The sequence below is a fragment of the Hylaeus anthracinus genome, unplaced genomic scaffold, assembly GCF_026225885.1.
Source record: "Hylaeus anthracinus isolate JK02 unplaced genomic scaffold, UHH_iyHylAnth1.0_haploid 12000, whole genome shotgun sequence".
Lineage (NCBI taxonomy): Eukaryota > Metazoa > Arthropoda > Insecta > Hymenoptera > Colletidae > Hylaeus > Hylaeus anthracinus.
This window is the reverse complement of record NW_026534347.1, coordinates 1,088,136-1,109,679: the sequence shown is the minus strand read 5'-3', so window position 1 is coordinate 1,109,679 and position 21,544 is coordinate 1,088,136. Positions and strand designations below refer to the sequence as shown.

Genomic DNA, 21,544 nt, shown 5'->3' with positions numbered 1-21,544 from the left:
ATGGAGTGAAAAACGAGGATGCGTCCCGTGGATGGGTAAATATAGAACTTTATTCGTATAATAGCCAAACGAAGCACAGGGAGTTATTTACAGTTAGCGTTCTTCTAACGTTCATTCAAAATTTACTTTCTATTAGCATTCGCACGAGATCTGTGTGATGGAAATTACTATATCCATCGTTAACTATCGCTGCTATATATAAAATCATTTGGTGAAATTGTTAATGACAGGTTTCGAAAAGAAGATAAAAAGTTAAATCTGAAATTTCATCGAACGAAAAAGTTGTATCGTTGATTCGTTATCGGAAAATTGTTACGTGAATAAGAGTTTCGCTCGTTTCGGATGCGCGCGCGTTGCTTGCATTCGTAATGGGATTCGTAATGGGATACCATCCACGCCACGGCATTGTTTTTGTTGGTAACCACAATTCCTCCCCCTTAACTCGACGACATCTTCTAAAATTCAAATCGACCAACGACCGACAAGGAACCCGCGTTATCCGTATGAATTTTTAGCAGCGATGCATCGCGGAATTAATGCGGAGGCGGAGACGTAGCTGCTTGTAAATATCGTTTCGCTCTTCGTCGCCTTCGAGACGAACGGAATTAAGGTTGTATCAAACATTTGGAATACAATTTCTTTGGAAAATTCTTTCTTTGTCGATAGCTATGATGACCAGAAGAAGGAAAAGAAACGTCGTAGTCTAATAAGAGATCAAGGGGTTGAAGTAGGACGTAAATGTACTATTTTTTGTAGTTGCTTACCTCCTGTCACTGTTTCTAGCGTAAACGCATTAAACCGCCAGTTTCCGGCCTTTTGTAACGCGCACTGCAACAAATCATCAAGGCACAATAGATCAGCGACAGTGAAATGGACAGTTTCGTCGGGTAGAAAGGGTCGAAACGTGTCAACGTGCACAATGGTATTGTAATAGAACGAGCACATCCATTTCTCGAGGCGTACGATAAATCATTCGGGAACTCGCGACATAGTCTTGCTAATCAAAGTCTTTCCTCGTAATTTAAACGATCGTCGAGGATATTATGCTTCGCTCATTAACCGTTTCGACGATTAACTGCTCTTGTAATTGTCAGACTTCAGCTTGTAAATTATTATTCTACAAGTTGGGAGACAGTTTGAGGAGCTATTCTTCGAACCCTTGGACGTAATTTCCTGTCTCACAGTTTGGGAATCAATGACGCAGGCCTACGTCACTTGGTGTCCCTCAGGCTGAAAGTCAATGACGTAGAATAAGGTCGTTTCTAAAAGTTGAGAACCATTGACGTAGTACTACGTCCTCGTTTATCCATGGCCTACGCTTGACCTCTTATGCAAACGTTGGTCTTTTACCAATGATCTGCTTTTTGTCTCGAACGGAAGACCTCCACTTCAAATGAAACGTGCTTCACTTACAAATCCTACCGTGATTCCTTTATGCAAAGGCGGATGTTTTCAACGATACGGAAATAGGGACTACAGTATTCTTTCGCTAATTGATCGCGAATTGGATCCAGGGGAGGATAACCAGAGCTGTCTCTGTTAGCTGATCCAAGGACAACCGCCGTTCCACTTTTCACAATTTAATCATAATAGTATGATATAATATCGCGCATTATTGAAAACGTGGAAAAGAAACAGTTTCAATCAGAAATGTTCATCATTAAGAGAGGAATTTTTAAGACGAATTTTTTGAGAATTAGTCAGCTTTTTATACATCTTTTCAGAAAAGTGGTCGTTCGAGACTGACTCGTTATTTTTCCCTTATTTTCCAACAGGTCTCCCTATCGATGCTCTAGATTTTAGCAAGGCGAGCTCCAGTTTTAAACGTTAGGACTGTCGACTCGGAAAGTGGCGATGCAGAATGTCAGTAATGATCGAAACGTGCCAACGCGCACAGTGGTATCGCGACGGAACGAGCACGTCCGTTTCTTGGCCAAACGATAAATCATCAACTCCTGTTGATCGAACCGTTTCGTGTAATTTAAATGGTTAAGCAGCGAACGAGTTATACGTTTGTGTTCCCGACAAGAGTAAGAGTAACCTGCAATAAATACACGTTGACACGTGAAAAGAGATGGCTCAACTCGTGCGTTCCCTTATCGCTTAAGTACATATTACAGATCTACCACGCGAGAGAAGTATTATTCCATGAAAATATTTAATTTGCCAGATAACGAGCAACTTAAACATCACAAAATTAATTTCGTTTCCGGTGTACATCGTATTTTTAGACGTGGGGGAACGTGCACACTCGATGGTCACCAGGAATTTAATCAGAAATATCACGTAAAATAATTGAAGAAATTTAGAACAAGAATAAATATTATTATTAACGTTGACAATAAAATGCTTTCAATTTATATAGAAGCTTTTATACGATATTTATACGAGATCGAATGATGGAAATCGACGAAGAATCGTATTCCAACGAATTCTATTATTAAGCCTCCATCTTGTTTAACTTGGGAAGCGTGAACAGTATGAAACTTGGATGGGTCCGCTCCTAAATCTACCCTTCTGTCATTAAGCGTAAAACGAAATATCGATCCCGCGAATTATTAACACCTTGTACCTAATATTTATGGAACGGCACGTAAAATAGACAATAAAAGCAGAGAAAAGTATTTGAGAATTTACGGAAGCCAATTATCATTATAGAGTCCATTAAAAAGAAATTCTTTATAGTTCTATTAAAATGAAATAAACAAAATTATACAGGTGTAAACGTATATATTTGCAAACCAAATTAATTTCATGACGTCGAAAATTACGAGTCGAAGATTATCGTGATAAATGGAATATTCTCATAATTCCTCTGTTCTGGTAATTTACATATTCTCTCGAGGATAATCGTTGCCGCGTTACATGAATATTTTCGCTCTGTTATGCGAGCACGTGGGCCCGCCAACGTATAAATTTATTTCTCAACAAAATCAGTGACTTTCATACACGGTCACGATCATTTCTGACCAGTAATGTCGTATTAGCATTTAACCGATTAAATCGCTCAAAGGTTCTGTCCGTTCGACCGCCATCATTGGTTTTCCGCTTTAATTAGCCAACAGTTACTAAGTCCTTTAACCAGTTCGGATTTTATCCATCCGATCAGCCGCCGATGTTAATTAACCAATTTTTACATCAATCCGGTTGCGTAAACGGATGAAAAGAAATACCATCGGTTCCACGTGGACGATAAATCGATCGTCAATTCGATAGACAAATTTGACTTCATTTATAGTAGCCAAAACATAATTTCAAACATCTTTTGTAAAGGGTTTCTCAAAGGAGGCTTTAGGATTTCTATTTTTAATAACAAAACATGCTCGCCAACTCCAAATTCTAGATCACTCGTGTTTTATTAAAAAGTAAAGCCTTCGAGTTCCCTTTTGGAGATCCACTTGCTTACATTAATTTAGGTTGTTATTTAATCAAACTTTAGATTCGAGACATCAAGTGTCGCAAAAGTTGAATAAAATGCTCGAGGCGTCCACTTAATTAAAATGCAGTTTAAAGTAATTATAAAATCCATTGAAATGATCCGATTAGAAAACTTTGTCGATCAACGAAGTAATCAACGATTAATCGCTGAATTTATTTCCTCTTCCTGTTTTGAAACAAACGTCAAAAGAACGACAGGGTAAAAAATATACGCAAACAGACGCGATGCAACATGAAACTGATGCGACCTCGCGCATCTCGGAATTCCAGGAACTGATAAGTATACTCGATGCCATTAGAAACCCTGTGTTTACCGAGCATCTAACTTGCCTCGTTATTTATTTATTTTATTCAGTCGGAAACGACCGATTAATTCAATTTGGCCGATAACTGAGCTTAATTAAGTGGCAACCGATGGTAACTTGCCGTTCTTGAATAAATCCGATTGAAAAATAATGCTGTTTACTGAATTATCGAGATACTCTAATGATAGGATCAATTTATCTAAGCTCGTTAGGCGGATAAGAACGTTCCTGGTTTAAAGAGAAGTCAGGAGACTTCGTTTACTTCATTTTATAGCCATTTTTATCGAATTGACGATATTTTGAAACGGGAAACATTCGTAATTTATTTTTATTTATCATAAAAGAGATTGATGGCCGTTAAAAAAACACAAAAAAATACTGCAAGTTATGTAGCTGCAGGCTAGAAGGGGTTAAGAAGACACTCGCTCTATCGAGGTTATTTTTTCTAGGCGATGAGTGCTTCGTCTGCTCCATAACCGCAATTTTAAATAGAAAAGAAAAATCGATAACGACAAAGACTTCTTCGATTGACACAGAAATGGAACTGTGCGTTCAAGATAAAATATACACCCAACAGAATAGATCTAACTTATTCTCTATCCTTTAATTTATTAAGATTAAAACTTAACTTAACTTTTAAACAATTTCAAAGACATCGACACCATGACTTAAACCCCCCTAATTACCTTCCCTAAGCGTATATTTCCCTGCGATTTCGAGTCTAATTCGATCCATTTAACCATAACTTCCCTTTTACCGCAGAGAGACCCGCGGCCACCCGTATCCTCGATTCCAATATTTTGCATACTTTATAGACGCCTTGTGTCGGGGTTGACGCGAGTCTTGGGGGATGGTTTGCCAGCGAGAAGGCATATAAAATTTGTATCCGACGATCAACGGCTTACCTGAACCAGGCCATGGAAAATATCGTCCAGGATACCGGGCTCCTGAGTTAAGGATTTCGTGGTAAGCCTCTTACGGCGTCTCTTGTGCATCGTTAGGAAACGACCCGTGGGCCTGTGCCTCGATCGACCGATGTCCAAACTCTCCAAAAGGATTCGGTCCGCCTCGGATAAACGCCTGAACGCAGTTTCCCTCGGTGGTTCATCGTGGACCTCCGTAAGAGTCGCTGGCACGCCCGAGGTTGGCAAAGTGGCGCCTTCTGCAAAATAAAAGGGGTAAAAGTTACGTTAGTCTAGGAACAATTCAGGTTACGATACTTCTATATTTATCTCTAATTTATTCTAAGATATGTAATTTATTAGGATATTTTAATTACACGTTGCTCGGTGGAAAAAGTTGGCAGTCTCGTCGAAGAGTGCGATAGCACTCTTGGATCGATACTTGAACTCCCGCGTAATTATGGAGCTCGGTACAGCGAAGTGATAGTTTCGAATGGTATGAAATAGTTTGGAACATATTCGGAATCAAACTTTCCGAGGGTATCTAAGTGTGTTTTCTAAACAATTTTTCCACGGTCGAACCTCGCCTCTCCAAACGAGTAAGAGTCGCTCGGAATGGTCACAGTCTGACAATTGGCTCGATAAGGAACGATTATCCCTTCTTTAATTCGTCGTTAAATAGAAACGAAATGCCGTTCAAGTGTTCCGTAGACAATTGTGTCACGCGTGCGCGCGCGCATTTGCATGAAAAGAAAAGAAAAAAAAAAAAAGGCTGCAATCACATAACGCCCGAATAATGCGATGTCGCAACGCGGAGTACCCTAACGTGTATTGCGCAACAGAAATTATTAACGAGGCAAGATGCGCGTATCAAGTGGCGCACGTTCAACTGGATGTCGCAACCCAGTCGTCTGACAATGCTTTCTAGTCGTGGCATCGTTACGCAAACGCGTAATTGCGAGGGAAAACACTTTTTTTTTTTTTCCTTCGAACTCTAAGTATGCGTCCCACGACGTCTCTTAGCCGACTGGCGCGTGTCGATCGGAATAAATGCTGAGCCAAAGTTGGAAAACGCGAAACAGCGAGCGAACTTGTCGAAACAATCGGGAATTTATTAGGTAGAGAATCATAATTCTCGTTTATATCGTTATATTCAGCACCGATAACTGCAATTTTTAGACTCGTACAACATAAAAATGTTTGCAGGAACATTTTATTTTCCATTTCTGAGACGCTGGAAGAATGCAGTTTCCAGGTGGACAACGCAGAGTACTCTGCTGGTAATGTAACACAGTCTGTAGGCAACGTACCATACCAACTGATCGAGCCATATGCCAACAGAGCGTTCTACATTGCCAGCAGAGCGACCTATCTCGTCGACAGAGTGTTCTACGTTATCCATGCAGTTTCTAGCCTCGTAGAACGCAACAGTTACAACTTCCTAACTCATCGAACGCGACAGTTACAACTTGTCAACTCATAGAACCCGGTAAGGACAACTTCTAAAACCACGAGATCCCAGGGGACGGTTTGCGAATTCGTTAATAACAATAGGGTCTACTGTCGAACTTGTGGAATTAGATAGAGACAACTTCCGAACTCAAGGGAGCCAATAAACAGGCGTCCAGAACTTGCGGGGAGCTGATAAACGCACCTGGGAGAACTTGTAGAATCTGATAAACACACCTTCGGAAGTTGTGGAGGCTGCTAAACACATTCCTGCAACTAGTAGACGCTGATAGAAGCATGTAGGCTTTAATAGGAACACTCGGTTTCTTGGAAGTCGTAAGAGTAGCCACTTAACTCGCTGACTATACTAAAGCAAAAAGTCCACCTTTTAAAAATATGACGGCCACGGGAAGATCGGACAGCAGAGTCGTTAATAACTTATCTCTATATACAAAATGTAAATAAAAATGTAAATGTTCGTCCGAGCCACAACAACGCGTGGTCAGCTACAGCTAGTTAATAGTAACAATAGTAGAACTTGCTACCAAACTACTGGGATTAGATAGGGACGATCTCCCGAATTCATAGAGGTCGTAAAAACGCATCCCCAGAATTTCTAGCTGATCCCCACAACGTTGCATAACGTTGAATTGCTGATGTTGAATGAATGATGCTTCTATTCGTATCAACATAGCTGCAATCGCTCCTCTGGGGACTCGTATTGTACGAGGTGTCCCCTGTGAATCCTATTAGTTACAATATTGCTACTATTGATCCTGGGAATCCAGTTGATGACCTTATCAGTTCAGAGGAACGAGCAGAAATAAATTCTCAAAGAGAATTTCTCCCTTTCTCAGGGCGTCAAAGCGGCCAAATTCCCTTAGACATCAAAGTTTGAACATTTCTTATGGACATTTCTTATATTAACATTCAGATAGACAACAGTGTTTATTACATACATATATTATGGTCGTCGTGCCAAACGTAAGTCGTACGAATCTCAGGTCGAAACGTAATAGATAATCGAAAGCCATTGTTGAGCAATCAGCGACATCCACGAAACAAGATCGACGAGCCTGGTCTCGATGTACCCTAACTCATTGCCAACGAGGTTACTGCTATCGTTGTTGTTTACAGGCAATCCTAATCGTCGCGGCTGAAAATAGCCGTGCCGCGTTAAAATTACAACACGTCGATGCATTTCCGCGTGCCCTGTACACGCGGCTAATTAATTTAAATGCGCTCGCTGTCTGCGCGCCTGCATACATCATGCTGTACTACACGAACGCGTGGACCAGACGTTTATGGTCGCTAGCGTCTCGTCGACGAGGTCATAGTCAGTTGATTACAAAAATATGACTGATGTCAAAAAACATACGAAATGGAAGATTACAATACGTCGATGTATTAAATATATATCCAAATTATACATAAACGTGCATTTCCAAGTATAAACGAAACCTTTAAATTTCACTTGAATCGAACGGAGTAATAAACAAACTGCTCCGTATTAGCAACCATCGATCGACGTTCCATGAATTTTCTTTTATTTTTCGCCTCGAACACACCGAAAAAAGAAGCCTAATAGAAATAGAACACGGGCGAGCTTTCCCGTGACGAGTTTACGCACTGTCGCTGTCTAATTAACCTAATTGCAGCCGCGAGTGTTATCGGTCAAAGAAAACGGCAGACTTTATGATGCGTAAATTTCATCGAGGTTATCGCTTCGTTTCCCTTTCCGCCTCGTTTGTTTTCCCAGCCGCATCCATCGGCCGGCAAAAGTATTTACTCGTTTCACGCTTTTTTTTTTTTCTACCCGCTCGAGCGCAATAAATAGAATTGCGTTCCAATCCAGGAAGCTTTTTAAACGATTCGATCGATTAATAAGTGTCAATGGAAATTGGTATTACGATACATTGTACCATTTATCGACTACATTTGGAAAACATAGTGGTGGGTAGTCATTTTTATCATTGATCATGTATTAATATATCATTGGTGCTTTTCTATCGATGAAAATTCGAACTCAGCAATTTCTCATTTCAATAATGTGTAACATGTTCTAGGTATTATCTAATTCAATGGGCCTCTTTTTTCATCTCGATCACCTGGCAACACGCTTTTACTTTATAGTGTTCGAAATGAATGTAAAACAGAGAGCAGACATTTCGAAATAAAATTGACAGAGACAGGGGGATCCCTAAACGTTGGAGTCTGATGTATTTTTCAATTGGACAGGGATTGGAGAGTATTGTATTGGAACCGTTGAGAAGTGGATCCTTTATATCTTGCCCTATCAGTGGAAAGCCTATCCTAATCCTTTGATATAAACGCCATAGAGCATCTGGGCTAGCCGAAAGAAATCAATAGCGAGACCCCACATTTCTACTAAAGCAGCGCTAAAAAAATATTTCTTGTAAAAATAGAATGAAATTGTCTCCGACACTATCCGCAGGGAAAAGAAATTACGTCACGGATTTCTCCGTGAAACAACAACCGAATCGAAATTCGAATAACAGTTCTGTTCTACGTAATTCTTTTCTTAAAAATTGACTATCTTCGAATTTATACCTTCGATTCACCTTTTATTAATCGATCGATCTTTTCTGTTATCGAAAACATTTTCAATCGTGGTATCCGGAATAAAATAAAAAATTATAGAATAAAAAAAAAGAAAAGGTAATCGATTAGGAAAAGACGAATTTCAGGATATCTCTTGGAAATAATAGTTCGTGTCAGAGGGAAATAATTATAAACCAAAGACGCGTGCACGTGTCTTTCTAGTTCCTCCAGGTAAATACAACAAAGTCAATCGTATATGCACAAGTTGCCATGAATTATTCAAGTATATTTTTCGTTTAAATTAATACCATTCCATGCCCCATTAAAAGTACTGAAAGACATTCTGAAAGTGGCTAAGACACGTCGTAAATTCATCTGCAAATTGTGATATAAATACTGATTTTGTCATTTATCTTTTCCCTATTAATATTTATGGACTCCCAGATGAGAGCAAAAAGAGTAGTCGTCAATGTAATAACTCGAGGAGATTATGAAAAATGCATGCATCGAAGACAGTGACACGCGAGACGCGAATTAATCTTCGGAAATGCACAATATCAGCTTGTAAAAATCATAAATTACAGTTCTTTACAGTCGATGAACAACAGGGTCCTTTAAGGCAGAGTTTACGCTGATAACTAAGCTTCTATAGGTACTTCTTTCTTTGTACATATTTTAATTATTAAATTTCTGTAGGCATCTATTTTTTTTTTTTTTTTTATTCTTGCATTCGCCACAAAAATGGACAAAAGGGAGAAATATTTATTATACAATGAAATTGTAATTTACCAGGTGTCGTCTCAAAAAATTAAATATTAGGAAGAAACTTCAAGAAGAGAAAAGAGAAATAACAAATCAGGAAGCAATTTAAAACAATGATCATCGTTACTTCGGATGAAGATATATCCGCTATTTAAAATTCAGATACACATTTGAAAACGTAGATATTTTTGATTGGAAACCCAGTTTGCGACTACCATGGAAATGTCTGCAGAGTCTTATAAACAATTGGAATTAAAATAGCAATTGGACGCGAGTCCTCCGCGAAGGAAAGACTCATCTACGTAATTGCTCCGGGTTACTTCCATACCAGCTATCGGATTCTACGTTAAAGGAGGAGTGCTTGACTGAATTTTCTCACAGCAAGAGGCTCAATTTACGTTTGTCGCTGTTTCACGGTGCTCTAATAACGCTGCGATTGCAACGCGTAAATTTTCCTCTTTGCGAAGCGAACGCTGGCATATATTAACTTATTTTAATTTACTTCAACGAGCAACCATAGTAATTTTAATTTAACGGGAGGAGCTGTTATTTTCGTCAAATTAAAAATAATCGAATTTCAAAACGTTTACGTCTCGTTTCCAGGTATCGTCGAGCGGGACACTCTTTCACAATAAAAGTTTTACGTCAAAAGTACCGTCGGTTAGGTACTCGTTTTTTACTTTAGGTACTAGTTTAAATTTCGTTACAACCTCGTTAAGGTCTCTAAGTATTACTTTGAAATATTGTTAGTTGTAACGGTGTATAAATTGAAAAGAGAAATGACTTTTTCGAAAAATAAAATTCATGCAATGGGTGAGGGTGGAAAAAATTCAATTAAATTACAGTATGCGTTTCACTCACCGGAAATACGGACGAACACAGCACTCTGTTCCCCACTGTCCACCGTTATCTCTGCAGTCCTCCTCTGCAATGATAAGAGAGAGGACCGTCGATTAAACTTCGGTACTGCGTAACTTTTCATTTTTTTAGATGTTTCTTCGAGTATATGTAGTTTCAATAAATTGTATACTCTCTTTTCTTGCCAAGAAAATATTCATACAAATCGCTAAATAATAGTCCTAAACCTATTACCTCCCTTAGACGCCATTTTAGCCGCGACTTCGGGTCGCGGAATTTTGTTTTCCCTTTTTTTTTTCCCACGGATCTGGCTCAGTGCTCAGGGGAACACGAAACTCGGGAAATTCATCATCGGTTTTTCGAATTCTCTCGCGCCCGGTCCCTCGACAAATGTCGTCCTTCCGTCCTCCCGGGTCGCGCTGCTCGCTTACTCGCCCTTTTCTTTTGGATGCAATAACGGGGAACACCGCCAGGAACTTTGGCTGACCGGAATATACTTCGTCGTGCACTTTCGAAAAAAGAGGGAACAGATCCTGACAGAGATGGAGTCGACACGCTCGGCGTCTCCATGAAACTTTCCCAGAGAAAAATGTCAACTTCTGGCTCTTCTTGCGGGCTTCGAAAATTAATATATATATATATAGGGTGCTCTACGATTTCCTCTCGCGACAATATTGGTGGTACACGTATAAAGGGATTAGGATTCGTGTGCTGGTAATAAAAGTTCTTTTCGTCTAATCCTACCACTAGTCGATACTGACATTCCCTGACGTTGTCTTTCCTCAGAAAAAAATGAAACAACAACTACTCGAGCATCTTACTCGATATAAAATTTCTTAAACTTTCAAGTCTCATTTCCCTACCCACGAAAAAAACAAAATAGGTAAATATCATACATAAGCATCCTCCGTTTATTTATCTATCTCCAATCGACCCCAAGCAAATAAATCGAACTAAATCCACAGAGCAACGAACACCTAATATTTATCTTGCTCGGTTCGTAAACTCGTTCGTAGCAAACAGCAAACAAGGCCCGTTTCCGCGATGTCGTAGCCGAAATGTTGCCACTGGAATTCATAACTCTTGGACTCGGTTTGTTTATTTTTAGGGGGTGAAACGTTCACGCAGCCCCAATATTTTCTCGTCTCTTGCGACACGCCGTTGTGCATCGCTTTAATTCGATCGCGAAACCATATATCAAACTGTCGCGAATAGAATAATAAATTCGACGCCAGTCGTATCTGTTCGTGACCGTCCATGAGAATTTTGGTACGCAGCCAATCTTCAAAGGATCGTTCCAGCTATTACCGAGCACCGATTCGTGTCCGACATGGCATTCCTTAGCTGGCTTCCGTACGAAGGGAGTCGAAGGACGCGCCAGGAATGACTAACAATTATCTTGCAAGGACTTGCAACGGTTCATGGTTGCTAGAAAAATGTTAGGTGACAACGTCTGTGGTTTCGGGATGTATAAACACGAGTCAGGTGTCACAACTTCAGGGCGTCGGTTAACATGGTAAATTTGTAAATTTATTAGTTGGTTCGATAACAGAAGCTTCTATTAGCTTTCTTTAAATTATAGAATTCTTCGTACCATCGAAAATATATTGTATCAGGAACCACTCCAGATGGTAAACGAGAGAACCGCGACATAAATGGGCCAGCGTTCGCTAAACAGATTACAACACTCGCCTCGAAGTACGTTGTTTAATCCATACGGCGTGCAATTGAGATTATCTCGCGAGGTAACTCTATTAAACTGGGGGACAATTCATAGTGTTGGCGAACGCTTTCTATTACACTGGTCTGCAGTGTGTCAAAAGGCCGCCTTCGATAAATTAGCGACGCTATTATGATACGCGCGGAAGGAAATTGTGGTTGTCGCGAACGGGAAACGATTGGAAAATGCAAATGCAGACTTTAGATCTACGCGAGTTTCGAAACGTTGATGATTCTCGCTTGTGGTCCTAATATTTATTGGAGTTTAAATGGCATGTTTTACGGGTGCTTTTATTTTTACATAAAATTTTTAAAGAATTAAAATGAAATAAATATAAAATACAATCTTAATGTTCCTTTTGAGGGCTCTATTTTTGTGGTTTTTGAACGATTAAATAAAACTACAGCGTGGAAATTGTGTATACAGAAGCGATACAGTTATAGAATATTAGCCTTATTCGATAAAATTGTTTCATCGACCGGTTTGCGGTGGGCAGCAGTCAGTTCTCATTTAACACGTAATTACCATTCACAAATAATGGAGTGATCCGCGCAAAGTTACAAACTGCGGTAGAATAACGCCGACGGTTCAGCGTTATGAATGATGATACGTGCGGCGAGTATGGCGTTAATATTCATATTTTAATTAAGGACAATAATTGCGTGTAATCGATATCAATTACCATAGGTGGGCAACGAGTTGTTCGAAACCAGAGTAAACGTCACCAGAGAGTTGGCGATAAGAAAGGAACTAAAAAAGGCTAAAGATTATAGAAGAACCTCGTAGAAAAAGGACATATGGAGTAATCGTATAAAATTCAACAAACATTTTGTTGTAAAGGATCATGTTGAGCTGCTGAAATCATCGTTAAGGAAGAGGAGCAGGGAACTGCGTGGTTTTTTCAAGGAAACAAACAGCCCTAAAAGCAGGAATCAACGTATTCCGGGTGATCGCACCTGTAAAAAGTCGAGCAGTCGGTTGGTAAATCGCTGGAACAGTAAAACGGCTAAGATTAACTCTGGCCGTACGGTTGCGAAACCGGAAAACGGCCATTAAGATCGGCGAACGATCCACAGAAACGGCCACCGCCGTTGAAAACAGTTTAATCGGACGTGATTTATCGCGGCCAGTCGCGATGCGACCATCGAAACGTAAACCGAACTCTCGCCACGGTTATACGGGAATATCGATTGTTGTCTTTTCCCCGACGAAACATGACTTTCCGGCTCGACTTTACGATCCTCTCTGACTGGTCGCGTTTCCAAACGAAATTAACGTTCGATCCGAGTCATCGATCAACGAGACGGTTAGCACCGATGAAAACAGACCTAATGGCGGTCGAAACTCGAGAAAAGCTACCCTGTACATCCGTTTCGTTTTCTGTATCTTCTTTTTGTCATTCCCGTAATTTTATTTAATACACGTATTAAAATTCTCCTTAAATGGTGCATCGTTAACTTTATTATTTATGATTATTGATGGCCACTGTAACGGATCTATACGACCTTCGGTAGCCTACGAATGTAGGCGGAAACTGAAAGGGGAGGTGGTTGGAATTAGAAATGGTACACACGCTTAGTTCAATCGCTACCTAGAGGATCGCTAAGTTAAAGCACCCCGTGCACGACGAGTTTACTTTAAAACGGCCACTCTTAGTCATCAGTCTCGTTTGCAGGTAACCCTATTTCGGTACTCCGACACGACAGTCACGGCTGCTTAACGCAATTGCTGCGAACCTTTTGAAAGCCTCTGCCCCCTTTTAACCCCTCCCCGATGACACAACCTTCTCGTCCAACCCCTACCCCGTAATTTTCTCTTTCTTCAGCTTCTCACGGCTCCGTTTACCGCGCTCCTTCGCGGCCCTGAATACTTCAGGACACGGACGAGGGCGAGGAAAGTCAGTCCCGTGACGTCATGGAGCCTAGGGTCACGCGTTGAAATTCAGGTCGACTCACCCCTCTGTCAGCCACCCTCTAGCCCCTTCGCTCTCTTTCTCTCTCTCACTCTCTCAGCCTGGCGTCTCCCATTTTACATGTACTCGAAGGTTCCTCGACGAGAGCCAAGAAAAGAAAAAAAGCTGGCAAACGTTGTTGCAGAACTGTACCAGTTTCGAACCAAATTTCCAAATCGAATCGCGTCATTTCACTCGGATAATATCGAAATTGGGAGAGGAGGTCCCGAGATCGATGGGCTGTTTTTCTCTTATTCTACGACTACTACCTGCAAGCTCGCCTAAGAATATTTCGATTATCTCGTTTCGATCGAAAGTTGTACGACTTTGTACGGAGAAGTGCATTTCTCCCCATCGTGACACCATGTCTGTTCGTTATTCATTATTTCTACTTGAATCTATAACGAGTAGGTAAACATTATAATGTGTTCTTAATATCCCAACGATTTTATCGCATTATTCACGCTAGTTGGAGCTGATTGAAACAAATACCATAGGATCGTTTAGGTATACAGAGCCTTGCTCCAACGCAAGTAGAAACAGCTAGTAATGGTCAGACGCGGTAGGTGTGTCCGCAAAGATATTTTTTCACTCGAAAACGAAGCTTCTTTTGACAAAATTTCATTCCACATTTTCGATTCGTTCTTGCACGAAAAACACTCTGTGCTTGGTCGTATTACCCCATATATAGGGTGTCTCATATTATTCATCAGTTCTCGTGGAAAAACAGATTTCTGTTACACACAGCGATAGAGAAGATCTTTATCTGGATATAAATCTTGAATTAGTTACGTAACATTAACAATATTTCACTTATAATTAGTTGAATAAAAGGATTCGAGTGGTAGAACGTCTGTTATTGGGTATTAAAGGCTCATCTTACATTAATACCTCGATTATCGTCTAAATCTCCATTGTTCCAAGAATGCTCACTATTTCGCAAGCGAACGGGATTGGGAAACTTAATTAGAATGAAAATAGAAGCGCGGCGCCGTACATCGTGATGTTGTTATCGTGTTACAATGAGCCTCGAGGCGCTGGCTGCCTCGCGAACGATATTTTCGTTGAAGACAGTGTTGCTGGGACGTTTTCAAAATAACAGAATCCAGCCAGCCCTGCCAAGACAATTAGCGCACGCTGGCAATGAAACATCAAAGACGCTGTTTACCGGGCCATCATTCTTCAGGGTTGCAACACGGTGGAAATCAGGCATTTACGAATTTTTTGTCACGATTTATGAGAACATCGACGATGAAATTATTGGAAAATGAAAATGTTGGAGAAGAGCGCCGTGAATAGTTCCATGTGTTCACACTTTTTACTTTGCCAGCTGCTACGAACGCAATATTTGCCTTCGGCAGCTTTACGAGTTCTTTAACGATTCCACATGAAACTAACTTCCCGCCTAACTTTTCCAATAAATTTCAATTTCCGTGTTCTCATTTGCTCCCTGCTTCATCTTAGCCCATTTCATCCGACGAACATTTCGCCTGGGTGCTATGAAATCACCTTGGGGACCTATCACCCGATCCGCCGAGGGGAACTCTTCCTCTATCTGAAAATTCTTCTCAAGAACTACCAACAATTTTCCTCAACCGAGATCGGAACACAACGTTAAACGAATTATATTCGAATCGAAGCGATGAAAATATTACAAATCTAGGAAACAACAACCCAATGATACTAATGGCTCTCTAGAAGTCGACTATAGTTCGCGTAGTATCTCGAAATCGACTCTGTGTTTTACAGAGGCCCAAGGGACAATGTAACGATCAATCAATAAGATAAACCGAATGTAGTCGGATGCGATGCACACGTGCATTCAACCGCGACAATGGATAACATTAATCGATCGACATCATCCCTAGGCGAAAACTTCGATTCTGGCCTGATTCGCACAGTAGAAACTGTCGTGTTTCCGTAAGGTAGGTCAGAATGTCGAGCATAAAGATAAACACTAATATAAACAGCAACAATGGAACTCGTGGCATCATAATAGAGCAGTCGATTGAACAAAATTAACGACATTTGTGGCATTGTTGTACAATTTTTAATTTTTTTTTTTTTTTTTTTTTTTTTCAAACCAACGCTAGTAATCGATTTAATAAACGAACCTCGTACACGACTATCAACCAATAAAAGAATGATGCGAGGCCGATATTACCGTGAAACGAGTACGCGATGACCATCGAAATAAAATTGAATTCGTTACGCGAAAAGGGTACTTAAATTTCGTTGAGTGAAACGTTATAACTACACGCGCGCCTGCGTCATATCGCGAATTAAATTTCCCCGGAATCGGTTCGCGTTTCACCGAATTTTTCACCGAAAATTTCCCGTGGCTGACATTAAAGGGCGTTTCGACGCAAATACCGCATAATTCCGCGTTACAACGAGAAAAAGCATCCGGAATTTTCCATACGATCGTCGTTTCCCATCGCAAATTTCAATTTCTGTCCACTTTTTCTCGCTGAATTCGAGTGCAATTTCGCGCAATGATATCGAACGATGGCCGAGCCAGCACTCACGTTAGTTACGCTTGATAACTGCAACGCTCGGTGCTCCAATTTCGAAATTATTCAGAAAGGAAACGAAGGAACGCGAAACCCATCGTTGCTTCACGCTTTACTGGCGAATCTGATATCCCAGGGACGACACGCGCCAGTAATACTTGGTGGTAACCAGAAAAAATTCAACGATATCGAACACGGAAAATCAACGCTAGACGAGTCTTTTGATTCAAGACCTGAACGATTTAAGAAAGATTGAATCAAGACGATTAACTGAAAGCTAATGGAATTCTTGGCATGGAATAGTCGCTAACCATTACGAGCGAATCATCAATTTCGCGCTAGGCGGACCGCGAGGTTCATTGATTAATTCCAGGAGAAATAAAGCTTCGTTAATTAGCGATACGTTTTCCGTTGGCGGCGATGAACGGGTCAGCGCACGCCGAATATTCCTCTGTCATACTTGCCCTATTTCATGTCTCGATCACACACAAACACACTATTTTCGCGAATTCTCGCACATTACTAGCGCGTTTATGCGAGTCGAGTCGCAGGTGCGTTCCGCGACTAGGTTTCGTCGGGAGGCGCAGATGTGGATACCTCTATTTATTGTTTATGGAGTAGAGGAGCGTTAACATCAATTTGCGCAGCTGCCAGTGCAGTGCTCGATGGATGTTCGCGTGAAACTGTCGAGTATCGACCCTGGAAACGCGTGAAATACGATGAAAAATGATGTCGAAGTCCCAAACGTACCTCTGTCGAAATAAAAACTGGAAAATACTATTTAAATAACCTTCGAGGATATTTTTTAACGACAGCTTGTAATACTCGGGTGTATGAGAATCATAAACGAAACGCATATCAGCGGATTAAGCAGTTCGAAAATACTTTTGCCATTTTGAGGGTCGTAAAATGTTGGTTCGCGAGCCAGAGCGCAGCTGAAAGTAAATTACCACTAAAGTATGTAATTTGCGGTCGTATTGGATCGTTTGAAAAGCTTGAAACAACGGATAACATAAATATCATTTAGCTATTTTTGCCCCTGTATCACACACAGATGGAAAACTCAACCCCAGGCTGAATTTGATCGAACTTTGCGCGTTGCGAAGATTATGTTTTTAGTTATGCACGTTGTGAATCGTTCAAAGTCGAACAATCTTTAAAGTATACAGGAGTTTTTGGGACCGTTGATTCTAAATTCGAAGTCGTAATTGAAAAATTCAGAATGACAGATCCAATATGGCGGCATAAAATGCGAAAAGTGATTAGATTTGGATGAAACTTGGCAAAACTCGATGGAATTTAGTCTCACGAGTAATGAAAAGTTTCACATTCTTTAAAAAGTATTTTACAAGATCTCTATGGACCCAAAGTTAAACTAAATCACTTTTCACGCCACACCATGCTGCCAACTGTGTAAACATCATTTCCATTCGTTATCCATTTATTCGAATAAAATGTTGCCCGTCTCTGCCCCTAACTATATGCCGTGTTTACATGAGAAACATGTGCGCGACGCATCCGAGGACCAGACACGCGGACGGCGGGACGTGAACTTTTCGCTGGTGTATTTTCGTCGCCAAGAGAATTTGCGTACACTGACACGTTCCTCTGGAATTCTTTTGGGAGATAGAGAGACTTCTTTACCGTTTGTTGCTTCGTTTACGTTGCGATTATCGCGTTACCCAACTTATAAGCGACTATTTACGGGATCTACTTTTTATTCTCTTTCTACCTGAATCAGCCGAAGCGACGATGCGTTATAACTAAGCGGAATTTATCGAAATGTTTACATGGCCACGTTGTAAATCATCTTCGTGTACGAATATGAACAAAATATGAGCTCGACAAAATTCAAAAGTGAAGGTGATGTACATAATTGATTATCATATTATAATTCTTCGGTATTCATTTGTAATGTATTTATACGAATTTTAATACGGATTTAAATAGTAATTAATTGAAAAATAAACGAGTTAAAGGGAACGATCCATCGCGGATTGAAACAAGAGAAAATCGAGGTTCGTATTTTTAACGGGCACGGGAATACAAATTTGATGCTACTGTGTTTTTTAAACAACTCCGAAAATAGCACAACGACTCGAACCCGCCTCGATCTTGCACGCGAGATAATCGAATGAATTAATAAACATGCATCTCCAAAAATTTCTCCGAGTTTCAAGCTTTGATAATGGTGAACGATGACAATTAAGAAATGCTGTTTAGGGCTTCGAAGATGAAAAAGCTTGAGAATCCCTGGTGGGACTTTAACTTTCCTAATAAGTATGAGAATCGTAAATAGGTCCTTTTTCATAGGATTCTGCAATTCGAGCGCGAAGAAACTTGTCTCGTTCTTCGTTTGAAATTCTCGGTAATGGAGCGGGCACTATCATTCTTCAATTGTTCCACGAGAATCTTCACGGCTGAAGAAAGACAACGAGAAAAAGTTTTCACGAAGAGACGCAAAGGTGAGTCGAGCAGTTATGCAAATTCCTCGACTATGAATATGTTCGGTACCGGTCGTGCTTGGCAAAAAAAAAAAAAAAAAAAAAAAAAAGAACTCCCTAACTTCCAAAGTTTTGGACAAGGTGGCTTCGATGAGAAGTGGAAGACAGTTTTGAGGGAACCTGGTAAGAAGTGACAGACTGTAAATTATGCATTTCTCGAGAGTTTAACGTTCGATCGTTCTAAAATTGTAAGAAACAAGATCTATCGATTTAATAAAAAATCGGAGAATACTTTATCAAACACGTATCGACGATTCGTATTTGGCTTTGTAATTTTTAAAAATATTATCAATTACTGAATTGTTATATTGTCTCTTATTCGAATAACACGTTGTCCACTTTCGTTCATTAACTATTCAAACGAGCGAATACTGCGAATGTTTCGGAGTGGACCACACGTGTTTATTTTCTTGTTTTCGCGAGGCGTGGCCTGGCATTCGAGCGTGAATCGCTCAGGAGACATTCCTCGAAATTGTTTTCGTCAGATTCGCGTGACGACGTCTCAATTCACTTTTTTTTTGTACGCGAAGCGAAGAGAACGGGAGATAATATTGCCTCGATATTTAATGAAAATATTATAATATTTATATTATATTCGTACTATGTATTCGTACTATGAAATATTATAATTTAGCGATAGAATCGAGGTTACGTCTAACAAACTTCCCTGACACCGAGGATGGCTAGAAAAGCATCGGCGAAAATTGCAATAAGACGTTCGAACCGCGTAAATTTTCAAGACTAAACAAACAGAAACGTTCTGTTCTTGCGTCTGGCAGCGACGCTAGACTCAGCTATTTAGTTGGATCGCTCTGTCGCCTTGATTCACTGTTGCGCTCTGTTCAGTTTCGTTGCAGCTGTCGTTCGTGGCCGCGTTACTTACTCGCCTGTTGGCATTAGGCGCGAACAAGTACGCTACCATTGGTGTCGATCCGTCGACAAATTAATGCAACGTGTCCACAACACATAGATCAGGTTCTGGTATCGACTGCTCCAGTTAAATAGTATTTAGTAGAATAGTATTCAATCGAATCTCATGAATAATTCATAAACTTGTTCTTTTACAAGATACAACTCTTTCGTCGAGTACAATTCGACCTTCAACGTGAATATTAAAATTGTTTCCCATTACCAAACGAATAACATATAAAAAAGAAAACACATGAAACTGTTTGATCGAAAACGTTCTCAACTGATTCCCACTTCAAACACAGACGACCGTCGTCGATGTTGTCTCGCGAAATAAGTCTGCCTGTGAATGCAGCTGGTTGGGTTAGACGTTTCATGGTTATTTGAGCGCCTAATTGCATAACGGGTGCCGTGCGAACAGGTCGACGAAACGTAAATCCCAGCGCGACGCAACTGTCGTCGTAGCGAATGATTTAATTGCGCGATCGGCCCGGATGATGTTACGCATATTGTCAGCCAGTTATTAGCGTCGATCACTCAACGTTACACGAATTTCATGCAAATCGCTAGGATTACTCGACACATCGACGGTCACGCGCCTCGCTTTGGCAACACACGATTGTCCGGGGTCGTTTGGGACCGAATGTAATCCGTGATTACGATCATCGAGTGTTCGTTAATCGTCGTTAATCGTCGAGATTTACTCGTACTTTTGTTTTCTTGGCCCACCTTGTATAGAAGTCGATCGAATGAAAACGTTGGTCACATAGAGAGCGCTTCGTTGGCCGTCCAACCGTATGGGACAATAAAACGGGAGAATGTAACAAGAAATACAGGTCAATGGATGTAGAAACGTGATTGCTTTAAAGGTTCATTCGCCTGTTGGTGACGTTGTTTCTGTCGTTAAATAAGCACGGGCACGTCAAGAATCTACGCTTCGAGTCCGCGCGCGACACATTGTTAACCCTCGAATGAATGCCAATTCGTCCAAGACGATTCCAGGAACAAACTTGACCCAGAATCGTTTTCAGGCTAGTATGTAAATACGCAAGGAAAAGATATACATAAAATTACGAATGTAAACGTACAAATACACAATTCGTTTCTTAATTAATTCGAAAATAACCAGTGACTTGTTGACTACTAACGCGAACTCGAAGCTACTTGTCGAAGGGCGAAGTTACATCTGTGAAAAAATACTAAATATATAAAATTACTCCAGTACTCGAAAGAACCCAGCAAACTACTAAGAAAATTGCCTAAAATTGCTAATCCCACAAGAAAGAACGTCGTAAACAGCAAAGGGTTATAATGTTTGAATCAACTTTCTCCAAGTCGCGCAACCTTTATGCAATAAATTCAAGATTCATGACGCGTCTCGACGACGGTTATGGCATCCGACGCTTCCGAATATTTTCGTCGGGGTCGGTTGAACCCTGACCGAGGGTAGGGGTAGGGGTTCCACGAATCGGGTCAGAACGAAGAAAGTTCCGACAAATTCTCAACTTCACGGATTCGAGACTTGTTGACTCGTACTATTTAAAGAATAAGTGGAACGATGCATCGAGTCGCTTCTACGCTTTCCAGCAGTTCGCCATTCGTGCTCTATATAAATTCCGTGACTTTTATACGCTCCGTATGCTTTGTGTACCGTTCTCGCCTGTTTAGAAG

General features: G+C 40.6%; 1 protein-coding gene and 1 long non-coding RNA gene across 7 annotated transcripts in view; one reads left to right on the top strand and one right to left on the bottom strand.

The window, feature by feature from the left end:
* The window catches only part of LOC128890018 (cGMP-specific 3',5'-cyclic phosphodiesterase-like), a 67,504-nt gene that overhangs the window by 11,593 nt on the left and 34,367 nt on the right, over window positions 1–21,544 (bottom strand). For all 6 annotated transcript variants that reach the window (XM_054148160.1, XM_054148159.1, XM_054148158.1 and 3 more), the window contains 3 exons: window positions 10,280–10,343; window positions 4,649–4,905; window positions 765–828 (listed from right to left, as the gene is read on the bottom strand). In XM_054148160.1, coding sequence (XP_054004135.1) covers window positions 765–828; window positions 4,649–4,905; window positions 10,280–10,343 — 385 coding nt within the window. The remainder of the gene's footprint in view (window positions 1–764; window positions 829–4,648; window positions 4,906–10,279; window positions 10,344–21,544) is intronic.
* LOC128890044 (uncharacterized) overlaps window positions 1–21,544 on the top strand; it is a 64,725-nt gene that overhangs the window by 11,797 nt on the left and 31,384 nt on the right. The gene's annotated exons all lie outside the window — the stretch shown is intronic.